General features: G+C 38.2%; 1 protein-coding gene and 1 pseudogene across 2 annotated transcripts in view; both read left to right on the top strand.

The window, feature by feature from the left end:
• Positions 1 to 26,749, top strand: part of VWA3B (von Willebrand factor A domain containing 3B) — a 214,758-nt gene that overhangs the window by 27,874 nt on the left and 160,135 nt on the right. The window contains exons 7-8 of the mRNA XM_072614594.1: positions 13,824 to 13,993; positions 15,763 to 15,878. Of these exons, the coding sequence (XP_072470695.1) occupies positions 13,824 to 13,993; positions 15,763 to 15,878 (286 nt within the window). The remainder of the gene's footprint in view (positions 1 to 13,823; positions 13,994 to 15,762; positions 15,879 to 26,749) is intronic.
• LOC140503073 (calponin-3 pseudogene) lies at positions 23,189 to 24,640 on the top strand (annotated as a pseudogene). The gene has a single exon (XR_011966695.1). The product of XR_011966695.1 is annotated as a calponin-3 pseudogene (transcript).

The following is a 26,749-nucleotide window of genomic DNA, read 5'->3' as shown; positions in this document are numbered from 1 at the left end:
TAAATAATGAGTTCTGTTTTGTAAGTGTTGAATTTGATACATCTATGGGGCATCCATTTTGAAATGTCCTATAGTTAGTAGATGGTGTAGAACTAGAACCCAGGAGAAAGACTAGGGCTATAGTTCTAGGAGTCATCTGCATAAATATAACCATTAAACCCAGGGGCTGATGACATCACCAAGTGAAAGAATATGTAGGGAGAAGAGAAGAGAGTTCAAGACAGACCTCTGGGGGTAAAACTTCATTTAAGGGGCATGATCTGGATGATGATTGAACAATGAAACTGAGGAGTGATCAGTTAGGAAAAGAATCGGGAGAATATTATGACAAAATTCAGAAAAGAGAAAGTATCCAAGGGAAGAAAGTGGTCGTAGTGCCAGACACTATAGAGGTCAAGAAGGATGTGACAATCACACTTGGCCATGAAAAGGTCCTTAGGAATTTTGGAGAGAGCAGTTTCAGCTGAGTGATAAGGTCAGAAGCCAGATTTCATAGGACTGAAAATGAGCAAAAGAGAGGATGTAGAGATAATAAGCATAAATACCTCTTTATAAAACTTTGAGAAGAGCAAGACAAATATAGGATGATAGTTAATAATAATAGCTAACATTTATATAGCGTTTATTATGTACCAGGCACTGTGTTATGTCCTTTATAATTATTATGTGATTTTGTTCCTTACAACAAACCTGGGAGATAGGTGCTACTATTATCCCTATTATATAGATGAGGAAACTGAGGTAAATAGAAGTTAGGTGATTTGTCCACAGTCACACAGCTGACAAATGTCTAAGGTAGTATTTGAACTCAGGTCTTCCTGACTCTAGGCCCAACTGAACCACCTAGCTGCTTGTCTATGATAAGATGGTAGAGTCTAGTGAAGATTTTTCAAGGATTAGGGAGACTTGGTTATGTTTGAAACCAAAGGGAAAGGAACCAGTAGCAAGGGAAAGATTGGTGATTAAAGAAGGACAAGGAGAGATTGACAGGGAAATTTTCTAGGAAGCCTAAAGGGAGTAGGATCTAGGGTACTTCAGAGAGAAGGGAAACCTCCTTATCAGAGATTGGAGTAAAGCAGGAGAGACTAGGAAAGGTTGTCAAAGAGTTTGGAGATGAAGAGAAACTCACAGAAAATGACCTCTGTTTTCTCAATGAAGTATGAGGTAAGGTCCTCAATTCAAAGACTAGGGGGAGGTAAAGGTTTGGGAAGTTTGAAGGGAGGAGAGTGGTTTGGAACAGCTTCTGCAGGGAGTGGGACAGAAAAATCAATGGCTATAATAAGATCCTCCTTGAGCTCATATAACATATGTCTGTAATAATTCAGGCATCTTAGTTGTATGATTTCCCCTAGCTTGGTTCAATGGCATGTGAATAGGACTGGAGGAGTCTGTCAAATGCAGGGGAGTAAACCATGCTTGGGACTTGTCAGATGTTCTGAACTGAACTTGATTCAGTCCTGACTGTTCCATAGAAACAAAGTGATGCACTCTCAAGTCATCCAATAGATCACAAAAGATTTACTTAGCCATTGCTAAGAAGGGTATTCAACAAAGTTAAGCACTGAGGGGTTGATTTAGTTGAGAGAGGCTCTCCTGCCCCTCAGTTACCCATTTTGGTCCACCAGTCAAACACCAGAAAGCATCCCAAGCTCCTTGTGGCTGTTTTGTACTCAGGTGACCAGGAAATGTTTTTAATAGCCATTAGTTCCCCAAGCCAAGTCACTATTACATTTAGTGACAATCAGCTTGTGGGTGCGTGGGTTGTGTATTTTTTCCTTAGACTGTATTAAAACTATTCTGGAAACATTTAAGGAAAAGCTAGCTTAAGTTGCATGAGAATGGGTTGCGATGAGAGGTGGGGGTGGGGGTGCAGTTAGAATAGTGTTTCTACTACATCGATATATAAGTAGTAGTATGTCAAGGGATCCAGGATTTACAAGACTAAAGAACAGTGTGGAGAATTCAGTGTCTTCTCCAAACCACAGTCAAGCTTTCAGATAAAATGTGCGAGCTTAGTTCTGTGAATTCAGATATAACATAGGGGTATAACACAAATTCCTACTACATCTTAGTACAAAAGTCCTTTCTTCCACAAAACTTTATCGGTGTGACATATGTGACTTTAGAGCAGCAGGTTTGTTATCATTATCATCATCACAGCAAAACCAGTGTAGGTTAATACCAAGGGGATGCAAAGACCCTTTGACCTGACAATAACACTATTAGGTCTACTTCCTCAGGTGATCAGAGAAAAAAGGAAAATAACCTATATGTTCTAAATTATTTATAGTAGTAATCTGTAGTGGCAAAGAACTGGAGACTGAAAGGGTGCCCATCAATCGGGGAATGGCTGAACAAGTTGTGGTATATAATTGTGATGGAATATTACTGTGCTTTAAGAAAAGATGAGTTGGTTGATTTTAGAAAAACATGGAAAGATTTGCATGAAATAAGGAAGAGTGAAAAAAGTAGAACCAAGAAAATGTTGTATACAGTAATGGCAACAGCGTTCAAAGAACACCTATGAATGACTAAGTTACTTTGAGTATTATAAATACGCAGATCAACCTACAAAGGACCTATGAAAGAAGATGCTATCCATCTCCAGAGAAAGAATAAATAAATGGAAGTATGTATAGTAAGGTTTTACAAGCATACACACACACACACACACACACACACACACACACACACACACACACTCTCACGGTATATAACTGTGTCTAATGGTGGGGTGGGTAGGGAGAGAGAAAAAACAGTGCACAGCAGAGAACAAGAAAACTCACAAGGAAGCAAAGAAAAGCAGGGTAGCTTTGAACATGATATGTAGTATTTCCTACATAGTTTTTTAAAAAAAGTAAACTGAAATGGAGATTCATGGTTTCACGTTGGATCCTCTTTGTTGGGTTGCACTGTGTACATGGAAATTTCTTTTTTAAATTTGGTCTTTTTTATATTTAAGTTCAAAGTGGATTTTTTTTAAAGGGATGCAAAGGATACCATCGACTCTGTTATCAGTGCTGATGAAGTTAAACGGTGCCCCAGATAGATCATCTCACAATCATTTATACTTCATTTTAGAATATAGGATATGAAAATCTTGGCAGAAAATTGACTTTCCTCAATGTTTTGTGGAGGCCAATTTGGCTTACATTGTTTGTGCAATGTTGGGAAATGAAGACAGGAAGCATTCTGGGGAGCAAGGGCAAGGAATCACATTCAGGTTAAAAAATATTTCATAGGAAATCTATAACCCAGGCTCCTAAGAGCTGGTCATGTCTGCATGTGGTGGTGAAGCACCAAAAAGAATTTCATGAATAGTGAATAACCTTAGAGAAACCTAAGGAGAGGAGGAGAGCCTGCTGGGATGCTGGCTACGGTAATTTTTAGTTTCAAGGGCTCTCAGGGCAAAAGAATGTCTGCAGAAAGAACTCCAAACTTTTACAGCTCTTTACAGAGCAAAGAAGCTGGCCTTGCTAATCTTGTGTGATATAAATTTGCACACAAAAATTTCCTGGCATGAAAATCTATCTACATACTTGCCAATAATTTATATAGCCTCCGGACTGAAAATAATGGAATTAGAAGCCCCGTCAGCTACAGAGAAAATGCCACACAGATGGCAGGGGAGCCATGTCAGGTTCTGGCCTCTGACTGAGTGTAATTTTAGAAACCTGAGCAGAAGGAATCCTTCTCTATGCCATTTTTCTAATGCAGCATTTCAAGGCCATCTACAAATATAAGGGTCTCAAGCAGGAGCCACTTTAGTGTTTCTGATTTCTTATAGTTGTCAGAACAGTATAAAACTTGTCCTTCCTATTAATTGTGCAGCAAATTATCTTCAGACTAATATTTATTCATTAGTATTTTCTGCCTACTCAGTGATTAAGAGAAATATCTGAAACCTGGGAAACATTACAAGAATGGTCGCTATTTTCCCATGTTTCTTGGTCTTTACCTGATATTGGGCTATAGACCAATTTAAAACATTTCATTTTAATTGAGGGGTGGGATGGGGATTGTTATTGAACTAAGGCAATCCAGATCATCTTTACTTTTCTCCTGAATAAAGGTTTATAGTGAAAGTCACCAGATAATAATAATTGACATTTATAGAGTGCTTTGAAGTTTGTAGCACTAATATGTTTTTCATTTGAATTTCACAATATTCTTCTGAGACAGGAATTATCTGCCCTCCCATTTCACAGATAAGGACCCTGAGACTCAGATTAAGTGATCTGACTAAAGTCACAAAGCTAGCAAATGTCAAAGGTGGGATTTGAATCCAGTTTTTAAAAAAATTTATTTATTTTTAATTTTCAACATTCACTTCCTTGAGTTTTAAATTTTCTCCCCTCTCCCCCCACCCCTGCAATCTGATATAGGCTCTACATATACATTCCTATTAAACATTTTCATATTAGTCATGTTGTATAGAAGAATTAGAATGAATAGTAGGAACCATGAGAAAGAAAACAAAACCAAACAATAAAAAAGAAAATAGTCTGCTTCACTCTGCATTCAGACTCCACAGACCTTTCTCTGGATGTAGATGGCATTTTTCACCATGAGTCCTTTGGAATTGTTTTAGGTCCTTGCATTGCTGAGAAGAGCCAAGTCTATCAAAGTCAGTCATCACACACTGTGGCTGTTACTGCTTACAATGTTCTCCTGGTTCTGCTCACTTCACTCAGCATCAGTTCATATAAGTCTTTCCAGGTTTTTCTGAAGTCTGCCTTGAAGCCAGTTCCCCTCAAGGCAAAGTTCACCACTAGTCTAGCCCAAGTCTACCCCATAAAAGTAGGCATCAGGGAATCCAGTCCCTATTGCCTAGTTCCCACAGACTGGATACTGATTCTCCCAGTCTCCACTCCCACCAGAGGCAATGCAGAGTCTTGATTCACTACCAAATGAGATAATATTTGTAAAATGCTCAATACATAGTAAGAGTTATAAAAAGTTTGTTGCCGTTATCCCCTTCCCAGCAGTCATTGGTGCGGTACATGACTCCACACTTAAATGAGCAGAGAATCATTAAATACAATTTTTGGCAAAATAATGGAACACTGGGCTTTACCATCTTCTTTGCCATTGCCATCTGACCAGCTGCTGAACCATCCTCTATGGGTGTTGTCCCTAATTTGAATATGAACCATTTGAATGTGACAAGAGGGCCTGTCTTGCTTTTCTATTTCTATTCTCAGAACTTAACGCAGTAGATGACACTTAATAAATGCTTTCCATTACATTTTGCTACGTCACATCCCTCACAGGTTCCGATCTAACTCTAGCCTTACTCTGTATATTTTTCTGAAACAAGGTTTTATTGATGACTTTGGTGGTCATTTCCATTCCTCCTCCTCAACTTGAACCCTCCCTTATGACAAAACAAAACAATGAAGCAAAAATAGTGACAACATCTGACAACATATACAACACTCTTGATTGTCTCCCGTCTCTTTGCCATGAAGGGAGTGTTCTATCTTTTCTCTGGGACCTTAATTGGTTTTACTGTTATTTAGAACTTTATTTTCTTTTAGTGATCTTTTTCATTTATGTGGTGGACATTGTGTATTTTGTGTTCTTGGTTCTATGTATTTTGATTTGCATCAGTTCATATGAACCTTCCAATGTTTCTCATATTCATTAGCAACAATATTCCATCAAATCATATATCTTAGTTTTTCAGCCACTTCCTGATCAGTTTTGCCCGTACTTTGTTTCCAGTTCTTTGTTCTCATAAAGATTCCTGATATGAATATTTTAGTATGTATCAGACCATTGTTTCTATTTTTGACTTCTTTGAGATATATCAAGTAGTAGAATTGCTGGATTAAAGGGACAGGTTAGTGATTTTTTTCTTGCATAATTCCAAATTGATATCTAGAATGACTGGCTCATTCTATACTTCCACCAACCTCATATCAGTGTATTTACTGTTACTGTATTTACCCTATAACCCAGTGATATTACTATTTGGCATATATCTCAGGGATATTAAAGACAGACAGAATCCACATGTACAAAAATATTGGTAATGAGACTTTTTGCAGTAGAAAAGACCTAGAAACAAAACAAGTGGTTGTAAATTCATCAATGGCTGAATAAATTATAGTATATGATTGCAGTGGAATGTTATTGTAGCATAAAAATTGATGAATACAACTGATTCAGAGAAACATGGGAAGACTTTACGAACTAATGTAAAATAAAATGAGAACAAGTTTCGTGATTACTTCATGAAAAATTTTAGAATTTTAATCAAAGAGTGTCAAGAGCAACTTCAAAAGCCTTATGATGAAACTTGCCTCCCACTTCTTGGAAGAGAGAGAATAAATTACAGGTAAAAAATAAGATTTGCATTTTCAGAGATGGTCAATGTGTTGATTTGTTTTAGAGGACTATCCATATTTGTTATAAGGGAGAGTATCCTACAGTAGGGGGCTTAGGAGGTTGTAATAGATATGAAAAAAGAATAATAAACATGTTATGGACAGAGGAAGAATTCTTATCAAAACAAGGGCTTGTCATTAATAGTCCCCAACTCCTGCTCACACTGATGTGTGAAATTCCCAGATGAGTAACTGAGACAAAGTGAAGTGACATGTCCAGGGTCACACAGGTAGTGTCTAAAGCCAGATTTGAACTCAGGAAGAGGAATCTCCTGACTCCAGGTCTTCAGGCTATCCCCTGCACCACCTAGTTGCCCCAGAGAAGAGCCATACCATACCTAATGGGATCACTTTGAGAACTTTCAAAAATGGATATTCCAGGGATTAATCAGCTCTTTGTCACATGTATTTTCTAAACTTGAGCTCACTTTCTCCATTCTGTTTTGTAATTGTTATTATACCACTTTATCAGATATCCCTTGCTAAATGCTAGTAATCAGGCTAACTGATATTAACTGAAAATTATGGCAGGAAGCATACCCTCATTAGAATGTACCCCTTTCCCCATTGCTTCAAGGTTAACCCAAGAGAGCTATAGTAGCCACATTCTGGGAATTTCACTTATCAATGCGAACAGGAATTGGGGTCTATTAGCCATATGCCCTTGTTTTGATAAGAATTCTTCTCCTGTCCATAGCATGTTTATTGTTCTTTTTTCATATCTATTACAACCTCCTAAGCCCCCTACTGTAGGATACTCTCCCTTATAACAAATATGGATAGTCCTCTAAAACAAATCAACACATTGACCATTTCTGAAAATGCAAATCTCCTGCTGGAGAAGGAAATGACAAACCACTCCAGCAATTTTGCCAATGAAGAGTCAGACATGACTGAAAGTTCTTCTGTGCTGGGTCCTTTATATGGAACCTTGAATCTGCCTTTCCAGTCTTTGCTTGGCTCCTAATGCATACATATGTTGCTGTCATTTTAACTTCATTTATTTTCATTGAGGAGAAACTTTTTCAATTTTAGGTCATTGAAATTATTTATTTAATCTTTTATTGTTATCTCTGTCCTTTTCTTTGATTCCTCTATCCACAGTTATTAAAGATAAAATCTCTTTTATATTTTTTAACGATAAAATGACATTTTGTATTCAGACTATGTATCCATTTGTGTGTGTTTGTCCTTTGTTGCTGAAGAAGACCAAGCCATCAGAGAAATGATGACATGACTTGCACTTGACTTTGTTTTGAGTGAGGGAGGGCTGAGCAGGTCACCAGCCTCACTTCTCCTCCAGAGCCATCTGAATCCAGTGACCAGATATTCATCAGGATGACTGGAGATGACCCAGGATGAGGCAATTGGGGTTAAGTGACTTGCCCAAGGTCACACAGCTAGTGAATGTCAAGTGTCTGAGGTGAGATTTGAACTCAGGTCCTCCTGACTCCTGCACTGGTGCTCTATCCACTGCACCACCTAGCTGCATGTACCCATTTGGAGTTTGTGGAATATGGTGTAAGATGATGTTCTCAACCTAATTTCGGATTTCTACCAGATGCTTTTCCAGGTTTCCTTTAAGTTTTTGTTCAATAAGGAATCCTTACCCCAGTTGTTAGTATACTTAGGTATACTCAGTGCTATTGTGTTAGTTTATTTCTGAGTTCTGTTTATTTAATTTATATCAGTGATCACTTTTTTGTTTTAAAATTGGTTCTAAATAATTTTGAGGGCAATAATTTTGTACTATAGTTTGAAATTTGGTGTCCTGCTAAGACTACTTTCCTTCCTAATTTTAAAAATTATTTTCTTCAGGACTTTTAGACTTTTATTCTTTCAGATGAACGCTGTCATTATTTTGTTTAGTTCTGTCAAATTTTCTGTCAAGTATCCCTTTGGTGATTTGACTGGTGTAGCACTGTCTGGAACTTAATTTAGGTAAAATATCATTTTTAATGTCATTAATCAATCATGAACATTAAATATCTCTATTAAATTCTCCTTTTATATTAAAAGTATTTTGTTATTGTAATTATATATCAAATGTGCATTGTTAGACTAATTCCTAGGATCTTTTTGTATTTTGTAATTATTTTGAATAGAATTTCTGTAATATAATTTCTTTTTTAAAATAATACTTTATAGAAATGCTGATGGTTTTGTAGTTTTTTTTTTTGTATTATACTACATTAATGATCTTAATTAGTTCCTCTGGGGATTTCTAAGTAAATCATTATGACACTTGCATGACAGAGTGAATAGGATTGGTAGACATAACATAGCTTATTCAGTCATTTCCCAATTGATGGGCATCCCCTCAATTTCCAACATTTTGCCATCATGAGAAGGGCTACTATAAATATTTTTGCACATGTAGGTCCTTTTTCCCTTTTTTATGATCTCTTTGGGATACAGACCTAGTAGTGGTATTGCTGAATCAAAGGGTATGCACAATTTGATTGCCTTTTGGGCATAGTTCCAAACTGTTCTCTAGAATAGTTGGATCAGTTCACAACTCCACCAACAGTGCATCAGTGTTCCAATTTTCCCACATTCTCTCCAACATTTATCATTTTCCTTTTTTGTCACCTTAGCCAATCTGATAGGTGTGAAGTGCATTTCTCTAATCAAAAGTGATTTAGAGTACTTCTTCACATGCCTATAGATAACTTAGATTTCTTCATCTGAAAATTGCATGTTCATATCCTTTGACCCTTTATCAATTGGTAAGTGATTTGTATTCATATAAATTTGACTCAGTTCCCTGTATATTTGAGAAATGAGGCCTTTATCAGAGATGTTTGCTGTAAAATTGTTTCCTAGCTTTCTGCTTTCCTTCTAATCTTGCTTGTATTGGTTTTGCTTGTGCAAAAGCTTTTAAATTTAATGTAATAAAAATTATCTATTTTATATTTTGTAAATGCTTTCTGTCTCTTGTTTGGTCATGAACCTGTAACTCACTTAACTTCTCCTTTAAGAATTTGGATGTTATACCACTTGGTGCATATATGTTTAATGTTGATATTACTTTATTATCGATGGTACCTTTTAGCACAATGTAGTTTCCTTCCTTATCTCTTTTAATTATGTCTATTTTTGCTTTTGCTTTGTCTGAGATTAGGATTGCTACCCCTGCACCCCTGCTTTTTTTTTTTTTTTAACTTCAGCTGAAACATAATAGATTCTGCTCCAGTCCCTTACCTTTTCTCTCTGCTTCAGGTGTGTTTCTTATAATCAACATATAGTAAGATTCTGATTTTTGATCCACTCTGCTATCTGCTTCTGTTTTTTGGGGGAGTTCATTACATTCACATTCACAGTTATGATCACTAATTGTGTATTTCCCTCCAACCTGTTTTTCACTCCTGTTTGTCCCCTCTCCTCATCCTTTCCCACATCACCAATGCTTTGCTTCTGTCTACCGCCTCCCCCCATCTGCCCTCTCTTCTGTCAGTAGCTCCCCACCCCAGACCTTTAAGTAATGTTCTCCCCTCCTACTTTCCTATTGGGTAAGAAATATTTCTATATTCACCTGATTGTGTATATTATTCCCTCTTTGAACCAGTACTGATGAGAGTAAGTTTCAAGTGATGCCCATCACCCGCATCTTTCCTGCCACTGGACTAGGTTTTTCATACCTCTTCATGTGAAATAATTTACCCCATTCTACCTGTCCCTTCCTTCTGCACCCACTGTGTTCCTCTTTCTAGTCCCCTAATTATTTTTAATGTCATTCCCTCAAATTCACATTATAGCAGTCCCCTCTGTCTATGTACATTCCTTCTAGCTGTACTATTCGTGGTACAATTTTTAAAAGTTCAAGCGTCATCTTCCCATGTAGCGACATAAACAGTTCAGCTCCATTGAATTGCCTATGTTTTCTTTTCTCTTTTTACCTTTTTAGGTTTCTCTTAGATCTTAATATTGGAGATCAATTTGCTTGTTCAGTTCTAGTACTCTCCATAAGGAAGTTTGAAATCCTTCCATTTCATTGAATGACCATTTTTTCCCATTGAAGTATTATACTTAATTTTACCAGATAGGTGATTCTTGGTTGTAGTCCTAGCTCCTTTGCCCTCTGGAATATCATGTTCCATGACTCTAATCCTTCAGTGTTGCAGCTGCGAAATCCTGTATAATCCTAATTGTGGCTCCCTGATATTTGAATTGTTTCTTTCTGGCCACTTGCAGTATTTTTTTCCTTGACCTGATAGTTGTAATTTGGCTATAATATTCCTTGGAGTTTTTATTTTGGGATCTCTTTCCTGAGGTGATTGGTGGCTTATTTCAATGCCTATTTTCTCCTGTGGTTCCAGGATATTAGGGCAATTTTCCTCGATAATTTCTTGAAAGTCACACTCCAGGTTTTCTTTTGGTATATGACTTTCAGGTAGTCCAGTTATTCTGACATTGTCTTTCCTGGACCTAATTTCCAGGTCACTTGTTTTTCCCATGAGTTATTTTATATTTTCTTCTATTTTTACACTCTTTTGAATTTGTTTAATTCTTAATATCTTATAGAGATATTAGTTTTAGATTCCACTTAGCCAATTTTAAATTTCAAGGTATTGCTTTCCTCATTTAGTTGTTCTGCTTCCTTTTCCATTTGGAAATTCTATTTTTTAAGCAGTTGTTTTCTTTTTCCAAGTTATAGATGCTTTTTTCATAATTCTCTTCTATCATTCTCATTTCTTTTCTCAGTTTTTCTTCTACCTCTCTTATGTGATTTTTAAGCTCCTTTTTGAGTTCTTCTATCAGTTCTTTCTGAGACTGAGACCACTTCCCATTTTTCTTTGGGATTTTGCCTGTAGGTGTTTTGACATCATTGTGCTCTTCTGAGTGTGTGTCTTGGTTTTCCCTCTCACCACAATAACTTTCTATGGGCAGATTCTTTTTTTCTTGTTTTTTTTGTGTATCTTTTTAGCCTTTTATTTTCTTTTAAATTTGAGCTCTGCTCCCTGATGGAAGGGGCACTGTCTCAGACTTCTTGTGCCAAGGCTGTTTGCCTGGTGCTGCATTGATGTTGCCCTGAGGCCCACTGGGGACCCTTGTGTCTGGCACTGTGCTAAGGGGGTAGGGTGGGGAATGACTGGCACTGCTGCAGGCTGTAGGAGTCTGGCAGCTCACCTGATGCTGAGTTAGAGTCCTAGTGCTGGTGTCTGGCAGGTGCTAAGGCCTGGGTGGGGGTGGGTTCTGCTTTTCCCTGGGGCTACACTGAAGCACATAAGCACATGGTGGCCTGGCTGCTGGAGGCTGCCTATTTGTCTGGGGGCTATACTGGAGCATATGGAAGCTCTAGGAGCTGGAACCAGTTGCCCTGGCTATGCTGAGGCACATAGAGGACCTGGTGTTGGCAGTTGCCTGCTCTACCACACTAGAGCTCAGGATCTCCCATTGCTTTGCTGAGGTGGGGCTTGCTGCTGGCTTGCTGGGATGTTTTCTATCCTGGACTGAATTCCTTTTTTACCTGAGTGAGGCACAACTTTCCTGCTGATCTTCTAAGATTCTTGGGCTAAAAGATTGTTTCTCCCCATCTTTTTGCTGGTCCTGCTCTTCTAGGATTTACTTGGGGGTACTATTTTATGGTTGTTTGGAGGTGAATATGGGAGAATTATAGCAATTTACTGCTTACTCCAACATTTTGACTTCTTTAAGTCCCTTCTCCTAAATATGTGCTTTTGATCATATTAAAGAAAGGCAACCTTCTATGATTTGACTTTTTTTAGGGTGTTTACTAAATAAGTATTATATTTTATTAAAGTCTGTTTCTGCCTCTATTAAAATAATCATTTGGTTTCTATTGTATCTGTTGTTTTTATGATTAATTGTGCTAATTATTTTCAAATTTTTAAACCATCTTTGCATTCCTGTTCTGTATCCATTTGGTCATATTGAAATGTCTTCTAGGTATATTTTTCCCATCCCCCAGTTTTCTCTTGACATCAGAGTTGGGAACTATAAAGAGTTCTGTAGAATTTCTTGGACAAAAAGGTGGGGATGCTCTTTGTGGGTAAGACCTTCTTCCCTTTTTCTTGCCCCTATTTGAGTTGGGTCCTGTGCATGACCTTACCTACATCCCTATTTTGAATAGATCAGCCTCATAAATCAAATTGTCTTGAAAAGACTATTAGATGAACTTAAGACTCAGGTTTTAAAAAAGTATTTTTAAAGTAATATGACCATATATTACATAGTTATACAAGGTGACCTTCTGTCTTAGTGCTGTTGTAAGGTATGTTGAAAACAGCTTTAAGACTTTTTGGGGCACCCTTTATGTAAACTCCTTGTACTCAGATTTTAACAAGGATGTAGAAAGATAGGTGTGTGGTTTGGTGGGAGCATTAATCTTAAAGGAATAGTGAGATCCATGTGTTTTTTAAAAAACTCAAAAGTATCTGTTGATTTTCTCCACTTTATCATTTGAGTAGATATTATGGTGGTTATGTATATTTTCCTCCTGGAAGTTTAGAAGATTGAAGTGTATTCCTGTCTCTCTGGCTTTTTAATTTTTGTTTGAGTTAGGTTTTCTATCTTTTTTTTATTATATTTATTGCTCTATGTCTAAGTATTACAAAAGGTAAAAATTTCTGGGGAATTTCCACACATTTGCGTTTTGGTTTCAGCATGGACTTCCTGATGTCATTGTGGGAAGATGTAACAGGCTTAAGCACCCTCTTTCAGTCTTTCCCCACCTCCCCACCCCCATTAGTAGTGCTATTTCACCTACTCAAGAATGTCCATCTAAATGGAACACCTGTTGGGGGTGTGATTCCTCAAGCAACAGAGAGGCCTCCTGAGTAGAGATGGGGCTAGAAGTCAAAGAAGCAGGTGTCCTTACTCACTGAATAACCTTCAGCCTGGCTTTTTACTTCTCTGTTTCTGTTTCCTTGTTAGTGAAATAGAGATAAAAATCCATCCTTGTAGACAGTCTCCTAGGAAGAGAATAATCTATGAATAATTATAAAAGGAACTCTATTGTAAATTCTGGATGATAATGCTGATGAGTGCTTTTCGCTGCAACATTGCAATGGTAAAGAGGAAGAATCTTCCTTATCATCAGTGCTTTGTCTTCATTTGGGAACACTCCATCACTGAACTGTAAAATACATTAATGGGCTTGACTGAAGACTATAATCCAAATCTCTCAACTCTTTTCTTCCCATGTATTCCTTGAATTTATATCTATTTCACAGGAGCTCTTCTGTGACACTAGAACCTGGGAATAAATATCTTACCCACATGATTTTTCAAGTCACAGCACAATAAAACCAAATATACTGGACCAGTGGAACTCTGAGTCCTACCATATCATCCTTTTTTTTTTTTTCTTGGTCTTTTAGTGGAAGGAATGTTCAAGGGCTTTTAATCCTTTAAGTGCTCATAGGGTGTCATGGAGGTAAAATAAATGGTGGTGTCCTTGTTTTACAGGTTGCAGCCATTTACTATTTTGTTGTGGGTGATGTTCTTGAGAAATCCAAGCAGCTTCTCCTTCATTCAGCAACTGAAAGCTCACATCCAATCCATACAGTCTCCTTCAATGCCCGAGGAGAAGACACCATCAATTTCTTAAAGCAACTGAGCACTTCAACCAGGGGCAGGTAGGGGGGGAAATAATCTGATCAAAAGAGAATGACCTGTGTATTTCTGAGTGGGGAGAATATGTCTTGGATTTCTTATATTATATATTTTCTGAGTAGAAGCATGACATAGTAGATAGAGGACTGATTTTGTAGTCAAGAATCCAGTTGGATCAAAAAACATTATGAATCATCTAGTCTGTGCTAAACACTGTGCTATATGGTGGGTATACAAAGCAAAAATACAAAACCAATATCTTTGTAACCCTATAGGTCACTAGGTTAGCCCTCTGGTCTGATAGGGCAGGCTTAAATACTCAGGTACATGGTAATTCTGCCTTTGAAAGTGAACGTATGAAATACACTATACTGACCAGGCAATATTCACAGCACTGATGGCAACTATGAATATACTGGCCTAGTTCTGAATTGCAAAGTGTAACAGATTCTTTATATAGAAGGCAGAAGAAAAATATTTATTCAGGCACCAGAAAGCCAAATCTCGGCACCAGAAAGCCAAATCTCAACACCAGAAAGCCAAATCTGTCATAGTAACCAAGAAGTCAATACATATTATCACTGCAGGGGACAAAGTCATTCCCAAGCCTTCCCCTACTGCTGGGGCCTTCCCACAAACAAACACTCATAAGCCTAACTGTACCTGCCTGCCTGTGTCCTTCCCAGCTCTGACTAGCCTGACCAACTTCCTCCCAGTTCTGCTCCACCTTTCCACTCATTCAGCAAGCTCCTCCTACCACATGTGACTTAGGCTTCCATGTAATTTAAGCAGGTCACAAGGGCCTATTAATGAATGGGAAAGATCTTCCCATTTAAATTACCATTACAGACACAAATGGCTAAACTCCCAGTTAGAGACAAAAAACTCTCTAGCAGTGAGTTAGAGGTTTGGGAGTCCAAGCCATGAGTGAGGAAAGGTCCTACATGGCTTCCTGAGCTATCCCTTGCCCTCACATGATGAAAAAGGACAAAAAGAAATGCAACAGAGAGGGCCTGCAAAATGAGAAATAAGGTGATCTCAATCAGATGCATTATTTAATAGAATGAACATTGTACTTAGAAAAGGATTCCAATTGCACCCAACTGAAGAAAGTTAGGGAAAAGATGTCTGGATTTTTGTTTGTTTGTTTTTGGTTTAGTGGTTTCTTTGGTGTTTGTTTCAGTGTTCCAACTACCTGAATGAGTACCTTAGGTTAAAACCAGTGTGTGTGTGTGTGTGTGTGTGTGTGTGTGTATGTGTGTGTGTGTGTGTGTGTGTGTGTGTGTGTGTGTATGTGTGTGTGTGTGGTACCCATGAAGATTATAAGTGTCCACATGAATCTGTTTAGATGTGGCTCAAAGGAAAGTATGAATAGATATCTCTAGTCTCCTCAGTCTCCTCTTTTCTAAGGAGAGTATGTGATTCTTTCCAGGAGGGGAAGCAGAAGGTCTGATACCTTAGGCTGACCACTCTGTTCTCCTCTAAGAAAGAATACCAGGCCAGAATTGTATCTTATCTGCCTTGTTCTACTCCACCCCCAACCCCGCCTCCCCAAATATTGTTAGCATAGGAGAAATAATTCTGAGGTTAAAGCTTATCTCCTGATCACTATCCTTTAAAGAAGAAAGAGTTCCCCAAACTCCATGTATATCTAAGACTTGGTTCCCCTCCAGTTCCACAAAGACCCTATGTAGCAAGTAGCAAATAAACCCCTTTAAAACTTTATATTCCTATGGAAAGAATGTGCTAGTTTTAATTTGGTTTAATGTTAAGCACACTTCTATTTTTCTAGATTCCATGCATTTGCTGCAAGAGTCGAGCCTATGGGAATTTATGAGCCTCTCTTAGGGGATGGAAACATTTCTTTTTCTTCAAATTTAAGAAAATTGAAAGGAAGAGTACTTCCAGGTACTTAGAACCCAAAGCTGTTTTATGTCATTAAGACCTTTAGATAAAAACTCACATTTAATTATTCTATTTTAATTTAATTAAAATAACTAATAATTTAATTAATTACTCACATGCAGTTAAGATATACAAAAGAAACACATCATGACATAGTGGTCATTCTGGATAGTCATTCTGATACATACTACCTGTATGACCATAGGCAGGGACAACCTCTCTATGCCCTAGGAAGTTATACCAATACTATAAACTATAAACGAATTGCTGATATATATCCTAGGAGGGAATTTCTACACTAGAGGTTCTCTGTGCTGATGAAGTCACAGGACACAAGACACATAAAATATTTGTGAAGGGGAGCTAGGTGATGCAGTAGAGAGGGCACTGGACCTGGAGTCATGAAGACCTGAGTTCAAATCTGACCTCAGACACTTAGGAGCTGTATGATCCTGGGCAAGTAACCTAACTTCTCTTTGCCTCAATTTCCTCAAGTGTAAAATGGGGATAGAAACAGTACCTACCACCAGGGTTGTCTATTTGTTAAGTGCTTGGCACCATGGCTACCAACATAGTGACAAATATTTATTTCCTTCCTTTCTTTTCTTACAACTGTGGGTGCCAAGTGGTATAAACATTGCTGCTTATACAGGTGAGAAAGCTGATGTTCTGAGAGATTGTGACTTTTCCAAAGTCATAAAGTAGTATGAGGTCCAGGGTTCAAACCCAAGTCACTTTTGATTGCAAGGTCAAAACACAAAACATTACCCTGCTTCCTCTAGTGATTTCCATTTACCTTTGCTAAGAGTCCAGATGTAGGTTTGTAGCCAGGGATTATAGCTCCTATAAACTTGTGGGGCACAAAAACTAATGTGAAATAGTCATCATGCATTTGTCAGCATTATGAATAGACACTAGCCTGTTGTCCAGGGCAAGTAACCAGTTCTATAAAAGATCCAGGAGTACTATAGTTTAGTGAAATGAGTCACAGGATTTGTTTTTGAGCTATTAATAGCTCATATTTATATGATCTATTAACAATAACAATAATAATCATGGTAACAACATGTAACTTTCTCTGCAGTATTGACGTGTTACATCTGTGACAGAATATGATTGGTGGTAGTCAGAGACTTCTACTACTGATCCTGCCACCCTCACTTTTGTCACAGGCTTTATTTTTTTCACATGGATTATAAGCATGAAGGTGGAAGTCAGCATTCCACCCCGAAGAGTTGTTGCATCAAGTGAAATATTAGGGATGATAATAGCCTACTGTCTTATTTCTAGGAGGTTATAAGTCAGGGAACAGGTGTGTTGTGCATGGCAGCAAAGTAAAAGAAACAAAATGTAGTGACATGAGAGAGGAAATAATACTGTAAAGTCATTCATTAAACCATCAGGTTAGGGTAGGAACCATTTTGTTTATAAAAATTGCATAACACCAAAGAATAGGAAATGACTGGACTATGGACCAGAAGGGACCTCAAAGGTCATCTAGTTAACAAATTCTTAATCTGAAGTCTCTAAACTTTTTTTTTATTAACATTTTGATAAGTGTATTTTAATATATCTGATTTTCTTTCTTGTCCAGTGTAGTTTATACACTTAAAAACAATATTCTGAGAAAGAGTACCTAGACCTCATCAGACTGCCAAAGGGGGTCCATGACACAAAAAAGGATAAGAATCCTTGATTTTGTCTGACTGAGGAGAGAAATGAGACTCTGAGAGTAGGAGTGACTTGGCTTTGGCTAAAGAAGTTATAAATAGCGTGGCAGACACTGAATAAAATAGAGCATTCAGAAAGAGGGAAAACTGTTAGATCTCCGAGCACTTGGTAAAGCTAGAAATTTTAGCCACTTCCCTCTCCCCAGAATAAATTGTAGTAAAGGTCTCTTTATTTTTTTAAGTTGCACAATAGATTCCTAGTCGCTTCTTGATTCAGGATATATTTAACTGTGAATAAATCACCATATAAATTCATTTCAAAAATGTTCTTTTTAAATGATATTTCTTCTTTATAAAGTTGTATTTGCATTCCTTCCTTCCTTCCTTCCTTCCTTCCTTCCTTCCTTCCTTCCTTCCTTCCTTCCTTCCTTCCTTCCTTCCTTCCTTTCTCTTTCACTCCAAATTCTCTCTTTCCCTCTGGTCTATTTTCCACCTATTGAGAAGGCAAGCAATACGTTAATCATTATACATATGAAGTCATGAAAAGCATATTTCCATATTAGTCATGTGTTAATGGTATTTCTGCAGGAGTAGAAGTTTTTTTGGAATTGGAAGATTTCCTTTAAGGAGTCAGATAGCCCAGTGATGTTAAAAGCAACAAGGTCTTTATTATAAGTGGAAAAGCTTAGAAATCTAACCAAAGCTCCACACGCTTGACACACAAAGAGGTATCAAGGAAAATTTATTAGAGTTCAGAGGAATTGAATACTTTGTCCAAAGCTGACTCCACCCCTCTTTAGGAGGAGGGATGCCTTCTACATTCATTCCCCTTGAATGAAAGGGTAGCTTCCAAGTGAGGTTACAGAAGACCACAACTTGTTCAGACCGATGGAAGCTTCTTATACTGTTCTGAATTTAGGACTCTGAGCCCCACCATCCCCTGGCCATGTGACTTCATGTTCCCCTCTCTGATAGGCTCTCCTTCAAACAGCTCCTCTAGCCTGTGCACAAGTTTCTGACCTCTACCTGACCGTTCTAGGTTACAACTCTGATCACCTAAAACTGTGGAAACATAACTTCTCCCTTGTTTCCCACAAAGGTGGGGAACCTGCTGCCTTGAGGTCACACATGACCCTCTAGGTCCTCAAATGTGGTCCTTTGAATCCAAACATCATAGAACAAGCCTTTTAATTTATTTGTTTTTTTTTTTTATTTTTTAAAACCCTTTTATTAAAGAGATTTTGTTAACGGGATTATTAAGGGGATTTTTTCTGTGAAGATGGGATGGGGTTGGATGATAGTGGATGATCTTGACAGAGTAATGCAGTTTATAGATGGGGCAGGAGAAGTGAGGGCTCACTCAAATGTTTGTTTTCCTACCTCTGATTTCACAGAGAGGGAGGTGCCAATTTTATGTCTTTTAAAAAATATATATATGGTGAGAGTTCCCAGGGAGGAGTCTGGAGAGAAGCATCTTATCCTATATGGCACTCAAAGAAATCCCTCAAGCCAGAGATTTTCTTTTGAGTAGCACATGGGAAGCAAAACTGATTGGGTATGTGGACCCCTTTAAGAAACACTTGTATTAGTCCTGTAAGGGAGGTGAACCTTTAATCTGGAGGAGGATAGCTGACTGAGAGAGGTCAGCTGCAGATACAAGAACATTGTGTTCTCTTTGGTGGATTTAGATTCCTGTAGCCACAAGGCAGAGATAACACACTAAGAGCACAAGAAAACAAGCCAAGTCGGGCTTTGGCTAGGAGATATTATAAGTATATCTACAGGGAAGGGAAGATAGCACTAACTGGGGGACTAAGTGTTAAAGAAATGAGATGTTAATTTAACCAACAGTTCATTCAACAAACATTCTTAGTGCTTCTAAACTACAGATAGATGTACAAAGATGAATAACAACACAGTCCCTGTTCTCAGGGAGATTACAGTCTAGTAAGGAGATGATAGATGCGGGCAAACCACCACAATGCAAGTTAGAAAATTAGTAAGTGCATACGGGAGACCCAAACAGCTGGAAAAGTTCGAGGAGGACCCAATCCCTTGGGGTGGGAGTGAATCCAAGAAAGCTTCATGGAAGAAGGGTCATCTTTTTGGATTGGTAGCCAAACTGGGGTAAACTTTTTATAGTTAAGAATAGACCATGGGGTAGCTTGTGTAGGCTGAGCCCGATTAAGCCATTTGTATAAGTGGGTAGAGTTTGACAACCAAAGGTGACCCTTACTGGAGCTTCTGAACATGGAACAATCAGTGGTTGCTTATAGTCTATCCTTGGGAACTTGTTTTTGTATATGCAAAGATAGAAGATTAAGAGATAAGACAAGTTTAGATTAAAAGATTACTTACTTAGCATTTTATACTCCTAATTTCCAGATGGGTCTGATGTAGCTTAAAATTAAATGCAAAATTTAGAGCAATTAAGGATTAAAAAAAAAGGGAGGGAGGGAAGTAGAGCTCTTATCTTGGGGTTCTGTGAGCTTGTGTTTTTTTTTTAGATATTTTGATAACTATTTCAATATAATTGGTTTCTTTTGTAATCTTACTGATTTTATTTTATGCATTAAAAAAAAGTACTCTGAGAAGGCTTCACCAGATGTCAATGAGACCCTAAAAGTGTTAAGAACCTCTCTTCTAAGTGATACATAGAGAATGGCTATTACCAGGTACAGTAGATGATCTAATTACTATCTAATTATCCAGGTGGGCATTGAATTTACCTCTGAAGTTCCTGGAAGGGTTGGCAACAAAAAACCCCTATAGCCACATAATTTATATTTTACAACCATAAACATATGTGGTATGAACAATGAAAAAAACACTAAATAAATTTTGCTGACACGCAAAAGCTTTAAGACCACGGACAAAGTACTTAAAAAGCAAAACAAAAAAAAAAATCTTTTTTTTCAGCTAATAAGCATTTGTTTTCTTTCCTTCCCATCTCTACTTCTTTTCTTCAAAGAGAAAAAAAATGAAATAGGAAATATTCATAGACCAGCAGAACAAGTTCCCTCATTCTCCACATCCAGAAATGTATGCCTCATTCATTGTACTGTATCCGTCATCTTTGTCAGGAAGTGTGTAACATGGGGTGCTTCATTATTTCTTTGGAGTTATGGTTGGTCATTATATGGAGTAGAATTCTTAAGTGTTTCAAAGCTGCTTGAACGATGTTCTTATCACTATATACATTGTGCTTCTGGTTCTACTTACTTCTCACCACGTTAATTCAGTCTTCCCAGGTTTCTCTGCAACCGCCTTTTCTATCTTTCTTACAGTACAATATTCTATTGTATTCATTTACCATAATTTGTTCAGCTACTGACCAATTGATGGACTTAGTTGCCAAGTCTTTGCTACTTGTACAAGAATTTCTATAAGTGTTATTGTTTATATAGGTCCAGAATGGTTAAGGGCTTTGAGCTCATGTCACTCAGAAACATTTATTAAGCACCAACTATGTGCCAGGCAAGGCAACTAGGTGGTACAGTGCATAGAGCAACAGACTTGAAGTCAGGAAGACTCCTCTTCTTGAATTCAAATCTGGCCTCAGATACTTACTAGCTGTGTGACCCTGGGCAAGTCATTAACTGTGTTTACTTCAGTTTCCTCATCTGTAAAATGAGCTGGAGAAGGAAATGACAAACCACTCCAGTATCTTTGCCAAGAAAACCCCAAATGGAGCCATGAAGAGTCAGACACGACTGAAATAACCAAGCAACAACACATGCCAGGCACTGGGCTAACCATTGGGATAACAAATACAGAAAGGAAAGATAGTCTGTGCCCTCAAGATGCTTACAATCTAATGTGGGAAGGAACCCACAAAAGGAAGCTTAAAAGGGAGGAAATGGGGGTAGGAAAGAAGGTACTGGGGGAAGGTTGGAGAAGTCCAAAGGATTCCAGCAAGTTGAAGAAATTCAACTAGCAATTGAGGATGCTGAATTGAAGCAACTGAAGGTGTTTAGCTTGGAGAAGAGAAGACTCAGAAGGGATATGAAATTTTTTTTGCTAGTATTTGAAGGGCTACCATGTGAAGCAGGTATTGGACTTGTTTTGTTTGGTGTCAGAAAGTAGAATCGGAAACAATGAATGGAAGTTGCAAACAGGAAAATTTAGATTTGAAGTCAAGAAAAATTTCCTTAATGCTTTTTGTTGTTGTTCAGTCAACTCTCTGTGACCTCATTTTGGAGTTTTCTTTGCAAAGATACTAGTTTTGCTATTTCCTTCTCTAGGACATTTAACAGATGAGGAAACTGAGGCAAACAGGGTTAAGTGACTTGCCCAGGGTCACTAGGCTGGTAAGTATCTGAGGCCAGATTTGAACTTAGGAAAAAGAGCCTTCTTGATTGAGCCCCGTGTTCTACCCTCTGTGCCACCTAGCTCCCCCCCTCCATGTTTAGGGCTAAACAAAAGAGGAATGAGTTGCCTTTAGGGCTTCCCCTTTCTTGGAAGTCTTCAAGCAGAAGTTAATACAACTACATTGTGGGTATCTACTAGTGGGAACTCCTTTCGTTTATAAGTTAGACTTGATGAATGCCAGGGTCCCTTCCCTCTCAAATTCTGTGATTAGAGGATTCTTGATTTTTTTTCTCTCTTCTGAATGGTTTTCCAGATTTTGTTGCTCCTGTGGTTAACACAACTGTAGTCAGTGTCATATGGTGGCTAACAACAATGACCCATATTTACATTTTATTTTATGCTATAAAGTGCTTTACTCTCAGGAATCCTATGGGATTGCTCCTGCTCTCTGTTTTTACAGATGAGGAAACTCACCTTTCAGTTTCTCCCAGGTCCAGAAAGGAATGAGTATCTATGGGCTTGGGAGACAGGTATATGATTCTAAAGAGTTTGCTGCATCAGCAGAACCTGTAATACATAATGGGAGCCAAGGAACAGGAACAAATGGGTCTGAAATCAATGCCAGTGAATATCAGGCAGAATTTCCACATGAATATTGTGGCAAGTACCAAGATGGCTATGAGATCACCAAAGTAGAGATCTTCATTTTTATTAGATTTTTCATTGAAAAGCTCAGTATTCTTCCATTGTTTTATTCAGTGGAAAACCAAGGTATGAAGCAAGTTACCATGAGTCACACGTGGAAGGCCTGGGGTGGGGTGGGTCGGGGGAACCTGTGGCCCTAGAGGTTCGTGACCTCACCCCTGGACAAACCTTCCGACTTATCCACACTATTTGTTGCACTGCATAATTTCTTGCTAGCCTGGAAGGATTATCTGGACTGCTACTGGATAGTGTCAACACTCTGTTTAGAAAACCACTTTGAATTTTTATTAACTATCAATGAGGAGTTCTTGAATTTGCCCCAAAGGTTCGGTGCCATCTCGATATGACGGGAAGACTTTATTTAGTCTGAAAAAACTCTTTAGGGTGGATGTAAAGCTGACGTCCTTGTCCTTAGAAGACTCAGTATGGAATGCCTAATATCAAGAAAAATGGAGCCCCGCGTAATGGATTGACCACGACTCCCACCGCAGCCCCGTCTGATCCTGGGAGGAGGGAGTGGGCACCCTGAGATCCTTGGGGCTTGTCTCTCCAAAAGCCTCGCGGAGCCGCCCAAGCAGCTGCCACTGGGTGCACAGAGATTAAGGCAGGACAGCGCTTGGACGCAGAAGCGCGAGACCGGACTCGAGCCAGGAACCGCCATGACCCATTTCAACCAGGGTGTTCAGCACAGACTCTCTGAGGCGGTCAAGAACAAGACCAACTCCAAACATGACCGTCAGGCAGAGGAAAATCTTCGAAACTGGATAGAAGAAGTTACCGGCTTGAGTATTGGGACAGACTTCCAGTGGGCCTTAAAAAATGGCATAATCCTCTGCGAACTTATAAACAAGCTACAGCCAGGCTCCGTGAAGGTAGTCAATATATCCTTATTAAACTGGCCTCAGTTGGAGAACCTTAGTAACTTTATTAAAGCCATTCAAGCTTATGGTTTGAAGTCATATGACATCTTTGAAGCAAATGATCTTTTTGAGAATAAAAACATGCCCAGAGTTCGGTCTACACTGGTAGCTTTAGCAGGTCTGGCTAAAACAAAAGGATTCCATAAGACAATTGGCAGTAACATCAAACCCGCAGGAAAATTAACAAGTTGTCTTAATGGACAGCTGACAGCTGAACAAAGTGTAATTGACATGCAGATGGGCACTAGTAGATATACCAGTCCGGTAGGAATGACTACCTGTGGGACTAGGGACTGTCTTTATGATCCTCAAGTGCAAACGGACAAGCTTTGCGACAGGACAGCAGTTGGTGTGCAGATGGATACTAACAAAGGAGCTGGTCTGGCTGGAATGTTAGCTCACAGTAGTGGAAGAGACATATGTGATCAGAAGCTAACGACGGAACCTCAGATGGGTACCAACAAAGTTGCATCCCCGAAAGGAATGAATGTCTGTGGGCTTGGGCAACAAGTATATGATCTTAAATTTTTTACTGCACCAGTGGAACCTGTAATACCTACTGGAAGCCAAGGAACAGGAACAAATGAGTCTGCAATCAGAGATCAGGCAGAATTTCCAAAAGAATATCGCAACCAGTACCAAAATAGCTATCCAAGAGATTACCAATATTGTGAGGAGGGCAACGATGATTAGATTGACACGAAAAAGCTCAGTATTAGTCCATGGCTTTATTCAGTGAAAACCAAGCTAGTCTTGTGTAATTTTTGTCTTTCTACAATACTGTTATACGTATTGTACCTAAAACAAAATATTGCCTTATATACATTCCTTTTTCCTTTCTCTGCCTCTTCCCTAAATAGATGCTTTTTAGTCACATTCTACACCATAATCATATGAAGTAAAAAGGAGGGGGATAGTGCTGTCCAGCCAGTTTTTTTTTATTAAAGATCTTTTACTTAAACTGTTGTTTTATGGACCACATGAAGGATTTTTTTTTTAAATTTTAGTATTTGGTTTCTATATGGAAGACTGAAACTTTCAAGCTTATTATTAAATGTGCATTGCCAACTAAATCTAAGATGCAGCATTTTAGAGATGAAATTGTTTCTACATTGTTGTTTGCTCATTTTAAAATAAAGTCATTATCAATGTGAAAAAAGAAAAATGTAAGTGAATTCTGATGGTCCTTACTAGGAGAAGTTCTGGGGATAAGATTTCAAACTCAAACAGGTATTGTAATTAAAATCTTAGAGAGGTCTTCATTTCACTTGAATGAACTAGCCTGTTGGAAAGGATTATATTAAGACTGATCATATAAATGTCGGTGAATAAAATCATATAGAGTGTTTTCATATAGAGTTAGGGTGAACTTGATGTTGAGATGTTGTGTTGACAAGAACCAGCCATCAGAAAAATAGAATGTCAGAACTGAAAGGAACCTTAAAAACCAGCTGGTCCAACTCTTTCATTTTACTTACAAGGAAACTGAGCTCTTTGGAGGGTAACCTATAGCTCTGTCCTAGCATACCTTTTATCTTTTCTATACTCTCTTTTTGTGACAACATCAGTTCCCAGGAATTTTATTATAAGATGACTCACAGATCTATATATCTAGCTTCAATATCTCTCCCAAGTCCAGTCCTGTATTGCTACTGGGCATTTCAAAGTGGATGTTCTGTATATATAAAAAATTCAATATGTCCTAAACATAAAACCTTCTTTTCCACCTAGCTTCTCTATTTCTGTTGAGGAGACCAGCATTCTTCTTGTCTCTCAGGTCATATTGGCGTTATGGTATTATCTTTGTCTTTTCACTTTCTCTCATTCCACATACCCAGCCAGTTGCCAAATCTCTCCATTTTGACTTTCACAACCTTTCTCATATCTGATTCCTTCTCACTCCTCTTTTCCACTCTAGTCCATGACCTCATCACCTTTTGCCTGGAAAATTGCAATAATCTCCCAACCATTCTCTCTTCTTCTAGTGTCTCCCTGTTCTTACCTATTATCCTCTCAGCTGTCAAAGTGATTTTTTCCTTAACTTCAGGTCTTAACTTAACTTTTCTTAACTATCATTCAATAATATCCAGGGATTCCCTGTTTCTTCTAACCTCAAATACAAACCCCCTTTTTTGGCTTTGAAATGAAACCAATCAATAAGCATCTAGCAAATGTTTACTTTGTGCTAGGCCTTGGAGATACAAAGATTGTGTCTGATGCTCAGGAATCAACTAAGTATGGAAAGGTTCATCATCTGAAGGTGTGCTGCTAGTTTAATTCATTGGCCATGATGACCTATGATGAAGATTTTTTTAAAGTTAAAATAAAAAAAAATTCATAGCAACTTTTGAGGACAAACCAAAGTCCTATGTTTGAGCAATAGAGGACCCCACAAAAAACAAAAACCAACTCCCAAACTGAAGGAATCTTTGAAATTAACTGCCACCCTAGAACAACTTGGAGAGTTAAAACTAGATTTCTTGGTGTCATACTTCAAGAAATAGGATGTTATGAAGGGCTGGATTATAGTCTGAGAACTCCTGGGTAGGCACAACAAAGAGCACTTAGGCTCATGTCTCATTTCTGCACGTGGTGAGCAAATAGTAAGCAACTTAGAACCCTCATTTCTCTGTCTCTGTTTGAATGTAGTGACATTTATTGACACATCTATTGTAGTCACACATCTGGAATCTAGGTATTTGTGGTTTGGGGAACCTTGTTCAACATGGGTATCACATTGTTTAGAAATAGAAATAAGAAATGGATCAAAATATGTGCCATTTCATTTTAATAAAGAGCTATGCTTTGATAGAAAGTACATGAAGTCATGAATCATCTATCTGTGTGTAAGGCAGACCTAATTGCTGGAACTACATATCCAGAGGCATCACCATTAACCAACTGGTTAGTAGCGTCCTTAAGCACAAGGACAGCACCAAGAGAAATGAATTAGCTTCTCTAAGTCTCCTTTTCTATTGGCAAACCTTTTAAGTAATGTCAAATGTCATCATCTCTGAAAGGAGAAAAAGATCTTATGCCTTCCTCTCACGTAGGCAGAGCCATCTTACTCAATTAACCCTCAGCCAGTTGAGTAATTAAACATTAGCCGGTGAACACTTCTGGTAAGTTGAGGTGATATGGTTACTGAATATAAATGCCAGGTTTTGAAGGACCTTAAGAATTTTTATGCATTTCTGATAACATTTAAAAAATGTAATGTCTATTCTAGAGTGGTGTAAAAAAGGCTTGGATCTGCAGGGATTCCTAG

The sequence above is a fragment of the Notamacropus eugenii genome, chromosome 5 (genome assembly GCF_028372415.1).
Source record: "Notamacropus eugenii isolate mMacEug1 chromosome 5, mMacEug1.pri_v2, whole genome shotgun sequence".
In the NCBI taxonomy this organism is placed as follows: Eukaryota; Metazoa; Chordata; class Mammalia; order Diprotodontia; family Macropodidae; genus Notamacropus; species Notamacropus eugenii.
This window is presented reverse-complemented; position numbering and strand designations above follow the sequence as displayed.